This window comes from Phaenicophaeus curvirostris, chromosome 12 (genome assembly GCF_032191515.1).
Source record: "Phaenicophaeus curvirostris isolate KB17595 chromosome 12, BPBGC_Pcur_1.0, whole genome shotgun sequence".
NCBI classification, from domain to species: domain Eukaryota; kingdom Metazoa; phylum Chordata; class Aves; order Cuculiformes; family Cuculidae; genus Phaenicophaeus; species Phaenicophaeus curvirostris.
In genome coordinates, this window is record NC_091403.1 from 14,411,820 (window position 1) to 14,432,515 (window position 20,696).

At 48.0% G+C, this 20,696-nt stretch overlaps 1 protein-coding gene across 3 annotated transcripts in view; it reads right to left on the minus strand.

The window, feature by feature from the left end:
• Nucleotides 1-20,696, minus strand: part of IGDCC4 (immunoglobulin superfamily DCC subclass member 4) — a 97,625-nt gene that overhangs the window by 27,770 nt on the left and 49,159 nt on the right. For all 3 annotated transcript variants that reach the window (XM_069866381.1, XM_069866379.1, XM_069866382.1), the window contains exons 5-8: nucleotides 4,904-5,038; nucleotides 2,188-2,343; nucleotides 1,261-1,671; nucleotides 344-508 (exon numbers count right to left, since the gene is read on the minus strand). In XM_069866381.1, the coding sequence (XP_069722482.1) occupies nucleotides 344-508; nucleotides 1,261-1,671; nucleotides 2,188-2,343; nucleotides 4,904-5,038 (867 nt within the window). The remainder of the gene's footprint in view (nucleotides 1-343; nucleotides 509-1,260; nucleotides 1,672-2,187; nucleotides 2,344-4,903; nucleotides 5,039-20,696) is intronic.

Sequence of the window (20,696 nt, forward strand, 5' to 3'; positions counted from 1 at the left end):
GTTTGGAGTTGAAATCAAGTCTAGCACAGAGTCCAGTTTGAAGCACACAATCAGCTAGGTGAGAGCTCAGAGGAGCTCACCACAGGTCCCACAAGATTCTCATGGGTCCCAGTGTTAGTCAGATCATTTTCATGCTCTTCATCACCCAAGCCGACGATCAGACCAGGGAGCTTTGGTTTTGGTTGTATTGTTGTTTGTATTTTTTCAAAAGGGCTTCTGGCAAGAAGCTGTAGGAGCCACAGGTTTTGGTTTCTAGGATACTATTCTTCATAGCATATTCAATGTTCACTATGAAACAGGCCAAGAATATTTTTAGGCACCAGTACCATCTAATTCAACCCACCGTCCTCCAGGGTCTGAACAATGATAGAAGTGGATGTCCGGCTGGCTCCAAGCTGAGAATACGCGACCACGTAGAAGACATAGTTGGTATGGGGTTCTAGGTCCTTGACTTGCAGCTCAGTGGTATCATTATTGACAGCAAACTGGTATTCCACATTATCAGTTCCTAGAGCCAAGGAAATTCTGATCAGCAGGTCAGTGAACTGTTAGGACACTCCTAGAAAAATCACTTAACTCACAAAGTCCATAGCATAAATACCCCATAAAACTCACTATGTCTTCTCCAGTTTCCCCAGCACCTGCACAAAACCCATTCTTACACAAACTCTTTGGGCAGAAACATTCAATGCCTCAATGTTAACATCTCCGTTTTGATTCAAGTTCTTTAATCCACGCTAAAGCAGCTGAAGTTACCAGCTTAATTTTCAGAGGAGCTCTGGCAACAGTTCAGCAAGAGCACTGGCTTGCTGGCTGTTTGGGAATACAGACCCCGAGAGACCCCAGTGCCTCATTTCAGATTCTGGGTGTGAATAATTTAGTTATTACCCCTGCACACAATGTAGCTGTTTATTATCTCCATTAATAACTGCATCCTTTGCATATAAAATCATTGTAGTGAAGAAAAAAATAAAGAACAGAAATAAATTTCCACAAGTGCCTGGTCCCACTAGGATCTGGACAACTGAGCTACGTGAATATGCTACTGCTGGTCAGCAGTTACTACATCTCAGCTAGCCTACAGGCACTGTCACAGGCTGATGCTAACTCCAAGACAAAATTCCTTTACCCTTTGCAATGAAAAGGGCTAAACTAATCAGAATTGCCTCATACTTGTCACTGGTTGGGAAAGAATGTCAGCCTGTACTTTGTATCTTGTAACTGCAACATAGCTGTGTTGCACAGGCGCGTAACACCTACCCACAGCCCGCTGGTAATGTAACGAGAAGCCAATGATCTGCTCGCTGTTGTATTCCGGCCGCTCCCAGGACACAAGGACTGTGGTGCTGGAGAGGGACACAGCTGACACCTTCTTGGGAGCACTGGGCAGACCTTCCCGCACGATCACTGAGAGCTTGGCAGTGGCACAAGCCATGCCCAGGCTGTTCTCGGCCACGCACTGATAGTAGCCAGCATCCTCCAACCCGATCTGATTGATGACGAGGCTGCCGCTGCTCTGCACCTTCACCCGCCCGTTGGAGAGGATGGCCTCACCATTCTTCAGCCAGTGAATGGTTGGGGCTGGCTCCCCCTCTGCCTTGCAGACAAACCGGGCTGTGCTGGCTCGGGTGCGTGAGATGGTTTCAGGAGCCTGGGAGATGCTGGGTGTAGCTGGGAGCAGAGAGGACCAATTAATGCAGGAAGGAGGAGGAAAAGATAGCAAAGCAAATCCCTTCTCCTCCCCACTTGGTGCTATGTTTTATTCAGTAGAAGTTTTGCTTACAAGATAGGATTTGCCAGGCAGACTCTTGAGGCTTAATTTAGACTCTGTCCAAAAGGAAAAATAAATTCTATATCAATCATGTGCTGCATTCCCTGATCCTAGGCTGTTCACCCTGCTGGCTTCTATGCTACTGAAAGTTAATTGCTGATACAGATGTCCATGGGGGAACCCTGGAGAACAAGAATAAGGAATAAAATGGTTCAGTAAATACAAGGAACTAAGCCCCAAATTAAAAAGGTGACACTACCCCAGACCAGGGTCTCCTGGCTCTAGCCTAGCTCTCATTTTACCCAGCACAGGCCATAAACGCAACTTCCTGAGGAGCTTCTGGATGTTGGTCCAGGAAATCCACACCTGTCTGGTCAGTGTTTTTATCTGGAGCATTTATCCCGTGCCCTACTCACCAAGGACTCGGAGCTCAGCGGCGGCTGTAACAAACTGCCTGGTCTGGGGCTTGTTAGCACGGCAGACGTACACCCCAGAGTGATGGGGCTGGCTGGAGGGAATGAGGAGATTTGTCCGGCCCAGCACAATCACATCTGTAGAAACGGGCTTTCCATCTGCAGGAAGAAATGTGCACGAACATGGCAGTGAGCCCCAAGCTGCACTTTATGAGGACTTGTAAACAATGCATCTACTACAGCTAAGATCTGGGGGAAAGACCCCCAGATCCCAAACCCCAGCCCCAAGAAGGATTCTTATCAGGATACCGCTCAGTGCTTGACCGAACATCAGCCAGCCCAAGCCAACATTGGCCCAAGGTTTAGTTTAGCATGTAACAACCAAAAAAGTTCTGCTTTGGATCAAAATAGTCTCTGGAGACACCCTAGGCATCAATAAGACTCCCTAGGAACAGCACATTCAAGGGAAATCAATGCTAACCTACCTTTTGGATAAGATGCTGGATCTGCCTGCTGACCCCCATGCACGAACACACACACCTGCTCCCCTGACTCATTAATGCCAACATCAGCAAGGGCACTGAATCATTAAAGACTGAGAGGTTCTTCCCTCCGCTGGGTCCCAGGCATGAACCCACTTTTACTGAGCTTTCCAACTCATTCTTTGCCTCCAGCTTGGCTCCTGATCTGTCAGCTATCAGGAAGACACCCATTTCTCCTTGGAGCTCTGGTGCTTGGGTCCAAGACATGGGCCATGAGTTGCCCTCTCCCCATTCTCCTGGGTGGGTGCCCAGCACTGCTGAGCAGGGAAGGAGGAAAGAGTGGCTTCCAGCCCCTTGGCCAAAAGCTGAGTCCTAGGATCCTCAGCAGGTCACGGAGAAGGAAGCAGGCTGGTCTTGGGCACTGCTGATTCCCAGCACTGCTCCGACATGAGAAATATGGGGACCATGGTGCTGGTACCACTGAATGAGCATGGGAAGCAAAGCCAAGAGCTGGGAACAGTCTGCCCTAGGAAAGACTTGATGGGAAGTCAGGAGCCCACAGCCAGCTCTGGCACAAGTTAGCAGATTGGGAGGACATGTGGAACACCAGACTTCGTCCTTGACCTGCAGAAGCATGGATGACAGCAAAAACCTCAGTACTCACCTGACTTTGCTTCTCTCGACTTCAGCTAAGCCTGTATCTTGAGACAGAAGCAAGCTCTCCACCTCCACTGTGAGCAGCTACGCCTACTTAGCACCATCACCAGGCAACACAGCTGAGATCAGACCCTCTGCCCCCTCCATCCAATCTGGGGGTCTGCAGAGGGCCTCAGAGTTCAGTGGCTATACACTTAGAAGAGGAGAAAATTTGTGCACCTCATTTGCACTGGAGCGGTTCAATTCCAGATGGTAGCAATTAGCTGACACCACCAAGGCTGGCAAGAGCCAAACTGGCAACATGGAGGTACAGTCCTCGGTGTTACCTACATGACTAATTGTCCAGTAACCCAGCCTGTTCCTTAATGAAGTCTTGGAATGAAACGTGCTTATACAACACAGAGCTGCTAGCACAGTTAATCCACCTTTTCTCGTTTGAAGAATCCACACTGGGAAGCAGAGGGGGACCAAACACTTAAAAATAAAGCATGCAGTGAACTGTTTCACCAACCTACCCTCCCTTTCCCCTCTTCTTCCCTTCAGCCAACAAACTTCCACAGTGATAATTAACTCTTATAATACCTACCATGGGTATCAGTAGCTCTCAGTAAAGCAATAAGTAAGTGATCCAGCATCGGAAAGCTCAGTACTTGTAATTGTGAACTATACAGAAACATTTCTACTAGAACATTTAATCCTTGCTCATTTGATTTCCAAAGTTGTGTCCTCTGAAGGTTTTTTGCTCCTTTTTTTGTTGGAAAGAGGAAATATTTTTATACACAAAAATCACTGCCTGTGGACAAGTCTGGGCTGAAGACCAACCACAATAAATAGTTACAGGAGAGAGAAGTCTTAAATCATGACCTGAATTTATGAAAATGACTGAGAGCCTCTTCTGGGAGGGATTTGACTCCTAAGTTGAGAACATTTTCAGTCAGAGCCTCTGTAACACATCTGATGCAAGTGACATTCAGTAACACTAGCATCCCACTCGTGCTTTAGGCTATCAACCTTGGGACAATGTATGCCTGGCTCATTCGTAAACCTTTGATGAGACCTCAGCATCTTCTCAATCCTTCAGTTACCAATCTGACTACAGTAAGAGTAAAAATGCCCCAGCAACACTCCAATGATTAACAGATCTTATCCTGTTTTATAATCTTGCAAGATAACACAAGTTATTCCTCCAATGCAACAGCAGATGTCACAGAATCCCCACTGACCTCTGAGTCCCCAGAGGAGTGGCACAGACCTGACTCCATCTCATGACCTTCACCACGCAAGCTCATGCAGTGAGGATGACTAATTTAGATCAAAAGGCATCCAGGCACTATAACTTCATATATTTCACAAATCAAACAGCTACAAAGCAAGCTGTGTGCTTTGTAACCTTCTAGATTTAATCAGTAATTCCAGTTCAGCAAGGCTACCCTACGCTGGCCCCACCTGTGTCATTAGGTACTGAAGGAACAAGCACCCTTCCTGTCCCACAGATCTTTCCCGTTTTCAATAGATTTTTAAATAAAGTGTCCACAGGTTTCTCTAGACAATAAAAGCTTAATTCTGTCCTTCGTGCTCACCCTGTCGTATCCAGGAGACAAAGGGGGTGGGATCAGCAGCTGCCATGCATTCCATCACCACGCTTTCCCCGGCCACCACCGTGGTGTTCTCTGGAGCAGCAATGATGGTGACATCTCCTCCTGCTGGCTGAGAACCTAATGTCAAAAATAAAAGGAAAAGTTTATCCTTCCAAATTGCAGAGTTCCTAAAAAAGCAGAGAACTCAGAGTCCAGATACCCCAGCCATACTTCCCCAGGTCTCATACATGGTAACAGCTCTCACCTAGTAGAAGGAGAAAAGCAGGGATTGATTTCACTTGTCTACAATATCTTTGTGTAAAAAATTAATGAAGTGGTGCCCTGCAGATTGATGCTAATGCTATGCATAAACAGCCAACACACAAATCAAGCAGCGCTTACAGAAAGATCCATAGTCTGCACTGCACAATGTCTTGAGAAGGGGATGGAGATTTTTTGCTAGAAACAAACCTTCTGCTTTTGTCTGCCCACTGCTGAGCAGAGGTTAAGGGAAGCTAAGGAAACGCCTTTGCAGCAGCCAAATTTCTGTTGTTAGATGAAAACAACCAGAGCACTTTTGAGCAAACCAGACCGTTCACGGTCCTCGAGAGTAGCAATCCTGTTCTTCCAGCTCTTCCAAATACATCTAACTCTGAGACACTTGTTGTTGTCTTCATGAAGGGAAAAATAACTGCAGAGGAGTCACACAATACAAGTAATTCTCAGGCCTACTCCAGCTGCTCCCATGATCTAGCAGAGGAAGTTGTTGGCAGCAGGTCTCAAACACATAGGAGCAGAACCTTTGTGCACAGTACAAACTCACCATCTCAAAATGGTCAGAGAAGGTCATGAAGGATGCATTTACCAGGACTGTTAAATAAGGTCTCACTGCAGTCCTCAGCCCAAAACATTCCCACATCCCCCACTGTTAGATGCTGAGGGAAATATCTGAGGAAAGCACTACATCCTCCCTGCTCAGTTTTCTCACATGCTTTCCTCCAGCATCTGCTGTGGCCACTTTTGGAGGTGGGCACTGCAATGGCCAGACCTCTGGCCTGACCCACACTGGCCATTCACGTGGCATCCAAGTAACAGCACAGCAGGCAGCTTACACACTGCTGCACTGAATGCATGGTGCTCAGCCCATCTCCAGGCTTGTTGCCATTTACCCTAGTGCAGAAGCCTTGCCAAAGACAGCTGGGTCAACACAGATTTTCTTGCAGTCCATACAAACGTGAAAGGGATTTCCATCTGTAGCATTAGATGAGCACATTTTAAAAGGAGCTAGCAAAATCCCAGAGGCACCAAGGGAAGAGAACAGGAGCCAGCGCTTGTCCAGCAGATGGAAGCAGAGACCAAAGAGTGCCCATGGTCCCCACCAGGGACAAGGGCTGGACCACACTGAACTGCAACCCCAGCCCTGGACAAACACAAGCAGTGAGAACTGCCATGGGGCACGAAGGAAAAGCCAAGACAGCTATCCTCCTTCCAGCGGAACATGCACACTACACAGAGCGCCTGGTGTGTACAAGCATATATGACCTCCTTCTGTGCTTCCAGCACGGTGTGAGCTGGCCAAAGCTTTGCTACAGTCACATACATCAGCTGTTCGCATTATTTGTGCCCGTGGATGCTTTCAGCCCAGCAGCCATCAAGTCCAGCCACAGCAGAAGAACTCGGGGACAGAATAGGGACAAGAAGAAACCACATCACACTATGGATTCAGAGGCCTTGTTGACAAACAGATCAAAGTCCTGGCCATTCTTAACAGTGGCGCAAAGGCTGGGCTTGAGAACTACTGAGACAGAAAATGAGCTTAATGTAAAAAGAGGCATGAGAGCTTCCACAACAGGCACGTAAGCTGAAGGATCAGAGAAATGCAAGGCTCTTTGGAACAGCAGCTTTCTTTTAAGTCTAGCTCCAGTTCAGCAAAGCACTAAAATCCACAAATAATCACTAGTCTTGCAAAACAACAGAGTAAGGGGACTCCACTGAGACCTGGCTGGCTAGGCGAGGCTGCTCAGCACATTGCTATGGTGAGGCCTCTACCCCATATGGCAGAGAGACAAAGCAACACCAGAGAAAGAACAAGAAGGAGCTTTCCAGCCAGGATTTGGATGGAAACACATAAGAAGGCACCAGAAACAAAGGAAAAGGCAGTTATAGCAGCCATTACAGGGAAGGCCACAGCACTGGGAAGACACCAAAGAACCCAACAACATATGACGAGGTTGGGGAGTGGGCTGGGGAAAAGAGGTGCAAAGGAGCCAGGTGAGGAGTTGCTCTCTGCTGAAGAGCTGGCAGCAGAGCTGGATACAGTCACATCTCTCCACAAACTACTGGCTCACCCTCGTGCAGGGCTCAGTAAGCCTCACCTGCCCACCCTGGAGATTCAAGACCCATTGCTGGGCCACAACAGCTTCTGATGAAAATGAACAAGGCAGCAGCCTGCACTCCAAGCCCAGGGAGCAAGAGTATATGGGGACAGACTTCCAGCCTACCACAGAACAAGCTTCTTTACACAACACTGCCAGCTGCCTGCGTACCTGCTGGGCCGGATATGGCTGAGATGTGTATGTGTGCAGAAAGTTATCCTTTTGTCCAGTGCTGGGGGAGAAAAATGAACCTGGAGTAAAAAAATAACACCAGCCAGATGGCAATATATTCCTTGCCAGATTTCCAAGCAGCTTTCTCTACCATGCTCAGGGCAGAGGAAGACAGAAAGCTCCTCAAACCTGACTTAAATAGCCATCTGTTGCACTCAGGTGCTTGGTCCCAGGTTCCAGCTGGCAAAGGCACCTTACAGGTTAAAGAAACTTGATGTGACAGGACTTGTCCTTACCTGAGATCACTTGGTCTCTAGCCAGCTGCCAGTCACTAGGAGAGGGATTTTAGGAGCTGTACAAGCTGTCAGTCTGCAACAGCCCCAGGAGCCATCAGCCCAGCTCTGCAATCTCCTGGTTTAGCAGAACCACTGTGAAGCGCTGCTGGAAAGGCACATCCTCCAGCTCCACTTTTCCTTGGGCCTTGCATTTCTCCTGACTGGGGAAGGTCCAACGATAGGCTTCACCACCCTCACCCTAACAGTCTTGCACCAGCACTGCATGCTGTCCTTCCCCCTGGTGCTGCCCACCCCACTCCCTGGGTGCTCAGGAAAGGAGAGAGCCAGGAGTTCACTGACAACCAGGTAACCAACCATTGAGACCAGGACTGACATCTAGACACTTACTAGCCCCGTACTCACTCTGCAGGAAGTGTAAAGAGCTGATACTAAAACAGGAGAGGGGGAGGCACGACTTTTTACAAAGGCATGGAGCAATAGGATGAAAGGAAATGGCTTTAAATTGGAAGGGGGAAGATTTAGATTAGACATTAGGAAGAAATTCTTCACCATGAGGTTGGGGAGGCACAGGTTGCCGAGGGAGGTTGTGGCTGCTCCATCCCTGGAGATGCTCAAAGCCAGATTGGATGGCGCCTTGAGCAACCTGGTCCAGTGGGAGGTGTCCCTACCCATGGCAAGGGGGTTGGAACTGGATGGGCTCTAAGGTCCCTTCCAACCCAAACCATTCTATGATTCCCAACAGCTAAACCCAAGGGCACAACTCAATGTTTCTCTGACAATCAAGAGTGGCAACAGCCACAGGGCTCTGTAGCTTCAACATCCATTTCTGTTTCCTTCTCCCTCAGCCAAAACTCTGGTGTCAGCCTTGAAAAACTATCAGGCAATATATTAGCCCAGATCCCACGTCTGTTTGTTGCTAATTATTATACAAATCATATCACAAAAGCAAACAGTTCTGCTTGCTTTCCCAGCACATTCCTCAGCATATGCATGGATGAATGCCCCATACACCTCTTGCACACACAAACACGTTTCTCTCCAGCTTTGTACTTCACTGTGGGTCTGCCAGAGCAAGTCTTCAAGTCAAGCTCCTCTTTAAACCAAGCCCCTTATAGAGTGTATTTTTCACCTGCTGTTTCAAAGGGCTGGCTGGATAGGATAGATCGCAGGTTAAATGCTCTGAAACTGCAACAGCTTCAGTTGGTTTGAAGAGTTCCCAAGAACAGCACTAAACTAACCAGGAAAACCTCCACACAAGGGATTCCAGCAAACATCGAAGAGTAAAACCAGTGTGAGGTTTTTTTCTCCACTGCCATTAAGACAATTTCAGGTCAAGAGGGAATATTGCTAGAACCAAAGGGGAAAAAAAAAGAACTGCAGTTTCCAAGATATCTTTCACTGCCAGAGCAAAACAGGTCACTGAATGCACCTGCGCCATGCTGTCCTTTCCATGGCATTAAAAGCTTTCACAGCACTGCTGTTTAAAACTGCATCTCTGAGATTTCTGCCCCCAGCCCTCAGCTTTGTTTTCTCTCTCCAAGTAGCAAAGCTGCTCCAAGCAAAAGCTTTGCAGAGCCCAAGGTATAACCATGGCAAAGCTCACTGTCACTGATGGCTTTTGTGGATTTTTTGCCCTTCTGAAACAGATTGATCAATTTTACCCTCTTCTACTGAAAAAAATGCCTGTAAGGTGCCAAACATGGCTCTGGAATGGCTCAGAGCTGTGCACTAGGGCTGAGAGAAACCCTCTGGGCACTGAAAGAGTTAGGGAAGGTAGCTCTTTTCCTTCATCAACCCGTGCACATGTTTGTGTTCACAGGGAGACAGCAAGGGTGCCATCACAGAGCTAGTGACAAGATCTACTGATGACATGCTGAAATACGTCAAAATGTTCCCCCAGGTTTTATCATTTATGAATGACTCTCTAGAGCAGACGTCTCAGTTTATGTGTTTTTCCACACTCCTATCATGAGACAGGAAAGTCAGGCCCAGTTTGAGCGCTCCACTTTTTCATTCCATTGCTCTCACCGGCATCTCTCAGTGTCTGGAGCTGGGTTCCAGAGCCTGGTGATGAGCGGGCACGGGGAAATACACACTGCTTATGATCAAGTGTAGTATAAAACCACAGGGAGGCAGGATAGGGAACGTAGAGAGCCTTGAGGCAGCAAGTGAGCATGCCAGACAGATGTCAGCATAGCCTAACCTCCAAAAAATCCACCCTGCATTAGAATCACAGAATCATTTGGTTGGGAAAGGTCTTTGAGATCATCAAGTCCAACCGTACCTGTCCACTACTAAATCATATCCCCAAGCACCTAATCTGCCCTCTTTTAAACACCTCCAGGATGGGGACTCCACCACTTCCCTGGGCAGCACCTGCCAGTGCCCAAGAACCCTTTTGGTGAAGAAACTTTTCCAAATATCCAATCTGAGCCTCCCCTAGCATACCTTGAGGCCATTTCCTCTCATCCTATCACTATTTACTTGAGAGAAGAGACCAACCTCCACCTCGCTACAATCTCCATTCAAGGAGCTGCAGAGACTGGTCTCCCCTCAGCCTCCTTTTCTCCAGGCTAAACAACTGCAGTTCCCTCAGCCACCCCTCATAACCCCTTCACCAGCTCTGTTCCCTTTCTCTGGACAAGCTTCAACCCCTCAACCTCCTTCTTGTAGTGAGGGACCCAAAACTGAACACAGTATTCCAGGTGCAGCCTCATCAGTGCAAGTACAGGATGACAATAACTTTCCTGATCCCGCTGGTTGCACTGTTTCTGATACAGACCAGGATACGGTTGACCACCTTGGCCACTGCTGGCTCATGTTCACCTGCTGTCAACCAACACCCCTAGGTGCTTCTGTGCCAGGCAGCTTTCCAGCCACTCTTCCCTAAGCCTGTAGCACTGCACTGTTTCAAAGCAAAGGGGAACTGTGAGCTGCAATGTGAAGGGAGGCACCATGGGGAGCTGCCTGGGACAAAGCTCATAATGTTTATTTGAAGCTATAGTTTGAGCTATAACATACACGAGCGATTTCAAACTCCAAGAATTTACAACTTGAGTCTGCCTCTAACACATTCATAATTCATCAGTTATCCTTGCCTGCCTCCCTGCTCTTGTTAGTACAGAGTATCAGCAAGGAATTCAGGCAGTGCAACAGCAGGAAAATGTTTTTTCCTCAGCCAATTTGTGATGGTCGTTTGCAGTGACAAGAAGATGACTTCTTGGACAGGAGCTAACACCCCTCTCCTCACTCCATAAACACACTGCCTCAGCGAAAGTGCTGGAAGGTTAAACATGACTTGCACGGTGACACATTCAGCTCTCTTGACCTGCTGTCAGCAGGTCAAGATTTGGAGATATCCAACAATCAAGCAACAATCTTCTCCTCTGCGAACTTTCTCACCCTTTCTGGAGGAGGAGCATGAAACCTTACTCATCCCTGCGAGCCGCCCCCCACCCCAGGAACAGATTCTAGCACTGAGCAGCTGTTCATTAGAGAAAGTCAGCACTGTCACTGCTATTATTCTGCAGACAATAAAGGAGCAAATTACCCATTACGAAGCACACACCTTCAGAAATGCAGGCACTGTGTTCGCAGAGCATGTCCTGCTCCCACTCCCCAGCTCTCTACCTTTTCTCAGACAGCTTGCAGACCTCCTGAACTGCTTAGGGAGAAAGCTGTCAATAAGCACAGAGGAAGAAAAACATTCTCCACACGTGCCTTTCTCATCCCTTTGCACTGACCTGGCAATCTATCTACAGATTATTTTTACATCTGGGCTGGACCTAGGACAGGAGATAACAAGCATCTAACATTTCTAGGTAGGACACTTGCCTAACCACACCCTAATGCTCTGGCATATCTGCTTTGGGGGCAATATAGACAATGTCAGATCTCAAACCTAAGCATACTTAGCAACAAGCATATCTTCTTTTACAAGAATTCTCATATGAACACAGCAGGGCACAGCTTTGCAAACAGGAAAGCAAAGCAGCCAAGAGAGGGTTGGCACCAGTTTTTATTCAGAAGTGGTTAGAGATGTTGGGTGCTGCCCTTCCAACATCCTACAACTCGGGCCTCCCCAAAGTATCACAAACCTAGCCTCTTTTTCTCCCTAAATGCAGCTTCTGCAACACTGCATCCTACCCAAAAACTACCATTTGCTTTGTTGGGTTTTTCTTCCCCCTTTGCTATACCAGTCCCTGTGGCATTATGGATGCAGGTTGTCTTTTCCTCCATCACTGAGGCTGGGCAGGGACAGGTTTTGGTTACAAGGTTATGGACTCGATTTACCAAACAATTGATACTGTTTGGATGGTTCTCAGCCTTGAAAACTCCTCCTCTGCAGGGGATCAGGCTTTGGTTGACAAGCCTTGCAGGAGTTTTTAGATGTGTGCCTCAACAGAAACTCCAGCACTGACCATGCTTGAGTACTGGGACTGCAAAAGTTGTCCCAGTGCAACCTGGTAGCACCACTGCCCACAGCCTCTGTTATGAGAAATGCCCCTTTCTTTCCCTTTTCTGGCAGCTGTGCCATGCCTGGGTCAGCACACGAGTCTGCTTGGCAGGGCGCCTGAAAAGGAACCTGGCTTTTATTGCACAAGTGACACTATTGGCCTAATTGTTTTTTTCCTTCCAACCAATATAAATGGTCTCAAGTAAATCAGGTTCATATTGTCTTTTACCTCATATCCCCAAAACATTTTGTAAGCAGTTATGGACTTGTCAGTGCAAAGATTTAACTGAAAAGCTGAGCAGGGAAGAATTTATCTCCATGTTTTGGAACAGGGACAAAGTCTCTCTCTTCCTACTCATTACACTAGCATTGCAGTAAAGCAATCGTTTATCATCTTTAAAGCAGCATAAAAAGGAACATACATAAATGATTAAAACACAGAAGTTAAATCACTTTCTCAGTGATTCTCCACTTGTACCTCAAACTGCTGTCGCAAAATTCCCGAAAAGAAGCCAACAGACAGATCCCAAAATACATGGTGCATCCTACACTTCTTATGGCAGACACATTACTTCCTCCTTTAAGGTCTGCATATACAAACGTGTGAAATGCAGAATTTAATAGATGAAATACACTTCTGTGATTGTAAATAAAACAAAAAAAAGGAAAGAAATTAATAAGTGTGGATGAGGAGTGTTTATTTACTACCTGGACACAATCCTCAGCCCAGCACCTGCCACAGCTTCTGGGGTCTCTCCACGGAGCGCATTACATGCCAAGTGTGGCAGAAGAAGCTGCTCTGGGAACTGCTTTTCACTTGGCTTAAGAGAAACAGCCTGTTCAACACTTTCCCTAGCTGTGTGTCCTGTGTCTGGAAGCCTGGGTAGCGCACAGATCCAAGTCCAGACAGGCAGAGGGGCCATCAGGCAGTCCTCTTTCATTCCCCCTGACTTCTTTATACAGCTGACAGATTTCAGTTTGGAAATTAAATCCTTTAATGTACAAGCTGAGCCATAAGTTGACACCCTGAACTATACGTAACCAGAAGCCTAGAAGGAGACTGAGCAGTGGCAGCTTTCCAGGAACTGCCCTGGACTTTTGGGGGGCTCTTCCCACACCCTCAAGCCCTTGATCCTTCAGGGTACAGAGTTTTACATGTCCAGAGTACATTTAGCTCTGCTGCAAAGCAGTCAGAATGTGCTTTGCCCGCCACTCCACCTCCTGTAAAGCTGTCAACATTGGCTCTCTGTTTGCGTACATGCATTTGGAGCTGCTCTTCAGCACGCCAAAAGGGACGGCAGCCAGCCAGACTGCACGATGAATTTCTGCTTGCTTCCCCAGCAAGCGCTTGGAAGTGTTCTGAGTGGGAGCTAGGCAAAATAAACAGGAGGTGCCGTGCCGACAACCACAGCGATGTGGCCCTGTAGCTCCACTGCACAGAGCTGCTGCTTCTTACGAGAATTAGAGCGCTTCTGTTTTTCTGCTGGAGACCCTAATTAGCCAAAGGGTTGGAGACTTTAGGCCATGCATCTGAATCCTCAGAAGGCTGCAGATACATCATAGAGTTTCTCGGAGGCAGAAGCAGCAACAGGAAAGCCAAGCCTAGAGGACAGAGGACATAGGAAACCTACCAGAAGGACCATGTTGGAGTGGCATTGAAAATGTCACAATTTTAGACAATAACTATTAATTCATAAGCCTTTAATCATTCTTGGCACATTTTTACAGACCTTAGTGTAAACAACTCCTTTGAAGAAAGTCACTCAGTGCAGTCAGAGCTAAGACAGATCAGGTGAGAGGCCAACAAAAAGAAGTGGAGAAAGGCGCAGAGGTATCCCAGTGTCTCTGAAGCCTTCTGAAGAATGGCAGAGCAGTCTCTCTGCCCTAATCCTAAGCCCCAGACAGCTTATGTTACTCACATGAAGCCCTTAAAGCACTGCAAGCACCAGCTATTCCCCAGCAGCTGCCAGGAACAGAGATGAGAAGGACAAGGGCTGCAAGAGGATGCTGTGCGAAGTTACCATCAGAACTGGAACCATCACACTATGCCAGGCACGTCCTGTGGCTGACAACACTGATGCTACTGCAACACACTGCTCACAGCAACACAAGGGCAGAACCAGACTCCACCCTTGATGTGACCTGCATTGCTCCACTCCTGTCATTCAACCTGGCTGGCTGCTGTGGGCACCAGACCTCCACACAGCTCCAGCACTGCACCTCAGCCCTGACCAGCCAGGACAACATCCCAGCTTCCCAGCACAGCCAGGCTCTGGTCCAATGGTTCAAGAAAGTCTACCCTAGACTCTGCTACCAACTCACTGCACTGCAGCGGGCACATCTCTTGGCATCTCCATGACTCCATCTGCTCAGCGTTCATAAAAGCCCTAATTCTCAGAAGTGAAGGTGCAGAAGTAATAGCCAGAAAGCATCAGAAAACTCCAGTATCAGAGATTTAAATAGATACCTCCCACGAATCAGTAAACACCAAACAGCCCTGGGGACCTAAGCTTGCTGGCCTCTGGGATTCAATGGAAACATTCTCACACTTTAACCATCCTTACATCAGCTCTCTCTGTCTTTTTCCTAAGGCCAGAGCATCACCTTCCAGAACGATGCAGGAGACATCTCCGAGGAAAAAGCTGTAAGGCAGGCGAAGATACTCTGTTACTTCTTGCACAGAAACGAGAGACATCTACATCCAGTGACAGCAGAGAGGGAACAGGCAGCAGGCCCTGGGCTATGCAGAAGGACACAACCTGCTTTCTCTATGCTCAGGGCTTGTGCTCTGCTCCATTCCATTTGCCAGCGATGGCAGTTCATGTTACTGTCATGCACAGCTTTGAAAAGAGAAATATTATGGGAAACCACATTGTACTGCAGTCCCCCTGATGCCAGGTATGCAGAATGCTTCCTACAAACGACGCTTTAAACACACAACATGCTGGGAGCCTACAGAACACAGTCTGGCAGCACATGAAGATTGCCAACTTGGAAGGAAGAACTAAAGGCAGATGGATGCATCTGCATTAACTCAGGACAACACAAATCTGCTTTTCTAGGAAAAGTCTGGAAGGAAAGCTCATTTTCCATGGGGAAAGGTCATTAGTGATACCCACAGATTCTGTCAAAGCACTTTGGATGGACACGTGCCGAGTGCCACAGAGAGCCCCAGTCTCAGGCTGTGCCTGAAGACACATGTCTGGTAACACTGCCTGCCCCTCCTTATCCTATCCTTCTCTCTTCCTGCTTCCCACTCTTTCACAATCCACGTGGCATTGCCCCTTGGCTGCACTGGAAACAGAATAGGGCAAAAGCATCTCTCATTTACTGAAGGCAAACTCCCAGTTGTGTCCTGAGCGATCCCTGGCATCTGAGATATCCAAGCAAGGGCTCAGAGCAGCATGGCTGAGCTCTTGATTCAGCCACCCCTGTGATCTGGGCTGACTCACCACATTCTTCCTCCTTAGCACCATCAGGCCTGTAGACACTGGTGGGACTTAGAGACAGGGACAAGTCTCCTCCATGTGTCTGTCCCATCTCTAAAGCAATGGGACTGTGATCTTTGCTATGCCTCTAGACACTTCCAACATCTTCACTCCAGCTGTTAGGATGCTGTAAGTGCTGCAGGGCACTGCCAGCCCTCGACCTCAGAGAGCTACTGAGGCTCTGCTGTGACACAGATGATTAATAATTAACAAGTGCCATCAGAAACCCAACCACATCAATCTTCCTGTCCAGCAGCCCACTGCAAGCTGCTGACCTAATTATGATCTCTATATTCTAAACTTCCTTCCAGATTCACCATGCAGGCACAAGCTGTTCAATTTCCTCCAGGAAAGACCAGGTGTGATCCCAGCAGTGCCGATGTGCTGATGCACTACTGGGTCACACCAGCACCAACAGACTCTCAGAGATACCACGCTTCATTCAGACCTTACCAAACACCACTTCTTATTTCAAGAAGCCTTGAAAGCATAGCAGATTTCAATTAAGAAAAGCTGCACATGGAGTACACTGGAGTAGAGCAAATTACCCCTGAACCCCACCATCTCTAGTCTTCAGGAGTCAGAGGCAGAGCTGCTTGTAATATGGGAGACTGCCCATACCTGACAGCTCCAAACATCATGCATAGCTGTGTGTGGAAGAGACCAGTTTCTCCACAGGACCTGGAAACAGCTCACCTACTCCCAGCTGTACGTCCCTTGTTCTGCTCTACTACCCTTGACACCTCTGTTGCCACTCACTTCGGTGTCAACCCCAGGCTTAGCTGTTCTGCTTAATGGGAGGTGAGGGCTCTGAATTTTGTATCAAACCCTCTGTCACCGCAGGCTGCTAGAGCTGTCAGGAGCATGGCATATCATAGCCCCACCAAACTTCACAGACAGCTGAGCTGAAACTCCCCCTTCGGCTCCTGGGAACAAGCTGCTGACACTTGAGCTGCGAGCAGCTTTCCCTAGGCGATGTGAGTGGTGTGATGTATGCTGGCCCCACACGAACTCCAGCCAAGGAGCAAGCTGTGTGTTTGGGTGGGTGCCTGACACATGTCTGTACCCACCCTTCACAAGTTTCACCAAATGCTGGGTATCTCCTCCTTGATCTTGCTATGCTCTGAATTCACACTTACCGTGCCTCGCTCAGCGTCCTCTGCCACAGAGGAGGATCCTGAGTATTTTTCACAACCCAGCAGACGCTTTATGCAAACAGTTTCTGGCACCTGCTGCCTAGGAAACTGGAGCTTCGGAACACACATGAACACGGTCCTTACGGCTGAGTTTCTGGGATGCCAAGTGGAAAACAGTCCCCTGCTTAACTGCTGGGAAAGCAAGACAGCAGAGGGCAAAGAAAAGCAGGATGCTAAAAAAAGAGAGGGAAAAGTGACAGAGGCGTGTGCTCAGCAAAAGAGACACAAGGAACAGGGACCCAGCAATTGCAGGCTGGCACTGGGATGCCTCCTCCTCCAGAGGTGAAGCATCACTTGCTTATTAAACCAACAACACAGCAAAAATAGCGCTGCCTTATTCCACCCCATGTTTTCTCTTTCTGTGCATTTCCATGATCTGCTAGCCTTCCTTACGCAGTCTGCTGTGACCACAAACACAGCTGTGGATATCTTGATATCTCTCCCCTCCAACACTGCAGGGCTCTGCAGCCTCTGCCGCATGGGTTCCCACCACAAGGAAACCACCCATGACCAGGTGGAACCATCACCCCACTGTGGTTAATGCTGCCCTTCACCATCAAAGACAGCATACTCAACGGTATCAACACCTAGCTGCAGTCAGGAAGGTCATAATAAAGCAGCAATGACCCAAATCCAAACTGCCCTGTCCCTACATTGCACAGCACCAACACTCAAAGCTGTGAGGGGAGCACAGCACGTGTCGTCAGGGCTCAGGCTGAGAGCCAACCCAGCATCCAGCATGTCATTCACACATGCAGGGACTGCAAATCCGCTTGTGGTAACGGCATGTCTGCTTCTGTGAGGTGGTGGCCAACTGCGAGTGCTGCTCACTTCATCACCACCTTCCCCCTATCCCATTCCATAGTTGTATTCTCCTACAGCCCTCTGGAGCAGAAGCCACCCAGGTCCCAGCAGCCAAAGCCAGGCTCTCCCTTACAATCTGTGAGCCACTGCAATACAAACACCAAAGAACTCAAAATGTGAAGGTGTTTCAGCTGCCTCCAAGCTCTGTCCCTGTTATCGTATTTCATACAAATATTTGGCTCAAGAATACATTTCCTAAGACACTGCTGCAGCAAGCTGCTACAACTGTCAACTGTAAATGATGTTCTGCCAAGGGCAATCTCGCAGTGTCATCTCTAATAACACAGTACTAAATCCCAGCTCATGGGGGATGTGTTCATCTGCTGGAAGCCTCTTCAGCAGCACGCTCAGCCCAGAGCTCAGCCCTGCTGTAGTGACACACATTGCCCTGATCCGTTCTCCCCATTCCTGCATTTACTGCAGCACAGGACCACGTGGAGCATGACTGTGAGACCACCACCCAACTACCACCGTGGAGATGTTTTGGTGGTGCTGGAGGAAGGCTGCTGCACATTCTGATTCCTGCCAGCCTGGACTGAGGCAAAGACTTTAACAACACACCAGAGTGATGTGTCACAGCCATCAAGACTGCTCTGCACACATCAGGAATAGAGTGCAGAGGACACAAGGAAGGAAAACACCCACAACCAGGTACATATCTACGTGTTCCTCTGCAAGGGCACCTTGATGCCCAGCTCACCTGAGCAGACAGATCTCCAGCACCAAATGCCCATAATCACTGTCCAGACCAACCCATTACTTCTAGGGGACAACTCCAAGCCTGTCACCTTATCCCTGTTTACAGAGGCAGAAATTAAAATGTTAAGGAACCAATTCTCCTCTCCAGCCTGAGAGCAGAGAGGAAAGGAGAACTCAAGGCTCCTGGCTCCCAGGCCCATGCTTTGTTGACTCTCTGCAATAACCACCCTGTAAGTATAAAATATAAAAAGATACAAACACTGAATCCACAGGAAGGAGTGGTGGGGTCAGGATCTCAAAATGGATGGTCTTGTTTTTACCTCTTGTACTTCTCCCATCCCAGACAAGACTCTTAATATTCTAAAATCACTAATATCTTTAACTTTCTTTAGGTCATTTTGGGGACATCACACTGCCTATACACACCAAAGGGATTAAAAACCAAGGAGGAAAGAGAATTTTTTTTCAAGACCTTCAGTGCCGTGCAACTAAAAATTATAAGATGAACTTATAAAAAGTTTCACTTCAGAAAAGTGAAATTGGATGAGGTATGGAGAAGAGAGATCCCAGCATCCATTCAATGAAGAAGACATAATGCGGGTTAGTGGGAGCCACACTCCTTGTGTCATTTAAAACCAGAATGGATTAACTCCTCACAAAAATGCACTGTGCTTGTAGAAGCACAGCCTCTGACAGTTACTTGTGCTGCGCTGGGGCTGCAAGCCACATTGCACCAGATGTGGGGCACACACATAGCAAGAGGTAGTTTGTATCCCCAAGAAAACCTACAAAGAGCAAGCATGTGCACAACACAGAGGCGAAAAGTGAAGTGATAGTTAAAGCGACCTGCTAAGAACACACATCATCAACTTCCCAAAGGCTTTCTGCTATGCCTCTTTGAGACATGCTTTATGAAGCACTTTCTTGTGTATGTCAAGAATCTGGGAGCATGACCAGGACATACGGGGAATTAACTCTTCATATGTGAGTTCAGAGTAGAGTTCCATAGCCTGCTTCCCGAAAAAGGAGCTCAAGAAACAAGACACAGCCCCACTGAGACCTGACCTCAAGCGAAGGCAGCACGCACAGACGGAGTGCCTAGGAAAAGCATCCTACAGCCAGCTCCTAATGCCCTTCTTGGCACAGCGCACAGCAGGGCTGCAGTGCTCATTCATCATCTGTCCAGGTGAGGGGTGAAGAGACGGAGCTGTCAGATGCGTTTGGCACTCCATCCACTGGGGAGCAGTGGAGACCCAAGGCAAAAATCCAAGTTAACCTTATTTCAACAGCAGGCTGTTTCAGGGCTCTGTGACTGTATCCCACTCTCAGTCTGCTCTCTTCCCTTCCAGCTCAAAACGCTGATTCCCCAGGGAATGTCTGGAAATTTGCACCATCAAGTCTGCACAGCCAAAACATCTGCAGCACTTACAGCATCACCACGCACTCTGCTCTGTCCTGCCTGGGCAAGACCAGCATGTGTTCAGCCACAAACACACAATACTGCCTTCCCTGTGTGACAGGGAAATCCCAGCACCAAAAGAAATGACACTTTTTGGGAGTTCAGGCCATGGAAAGAAGGTCTTTAATAAGGGAGGTGGAATAATTTCCAGCCGTCATATTGGGAACAAGGGGGAGAGCAGGAGGAAAAGGACAACTGGGCAGAAGAGCTATAGAGAAATGGATTCTCTGGCTCTGCACAGCCTGCTCAAATCCAGCACTGTCTGGCAGGGGAAGAGGCATAAACATGAGATGTTCCCAGGCCTGAGGGTGGGGAACCCAGTGCAAGCGGAAGTGTTTGCTTTATAACCAGCACGGCCTCAAAATCCATCATGAACACACAGACTCAGTCACCACCACGCTGCTCTGCCTAGCGCTGTCACTTTTGGCACCAAAGCTGCCAGCACAGCTGGTGAGGAGACACTAGGTCCCACTGCACAAACCTTTTCCAGTGCAGCAGGAGTGAAATCCCACCTGACCTCAGCACAAATGACTCACCAACAATCAGAAGAGAGGAAAGAAGTAGTTTAGTTGCTCCTGCCTGCACACGCGTAGGAGTTTGGTCCCTGAAATTTCCAAATAAGCAACAGTAAACAGCTGTATTTCAGGTTATTGTTCTTTTGTTGGGTTGTTAATCGCTTGAGATTTTTTGTTTGTTTTGGTTTAGTTTGGTTTTATTTTTACCACCAGCAAAGGATTTCTGCTGGATCAGTTCACTCCAACTACTATGAGCTTCTTCTGAACAGGGAGGAAA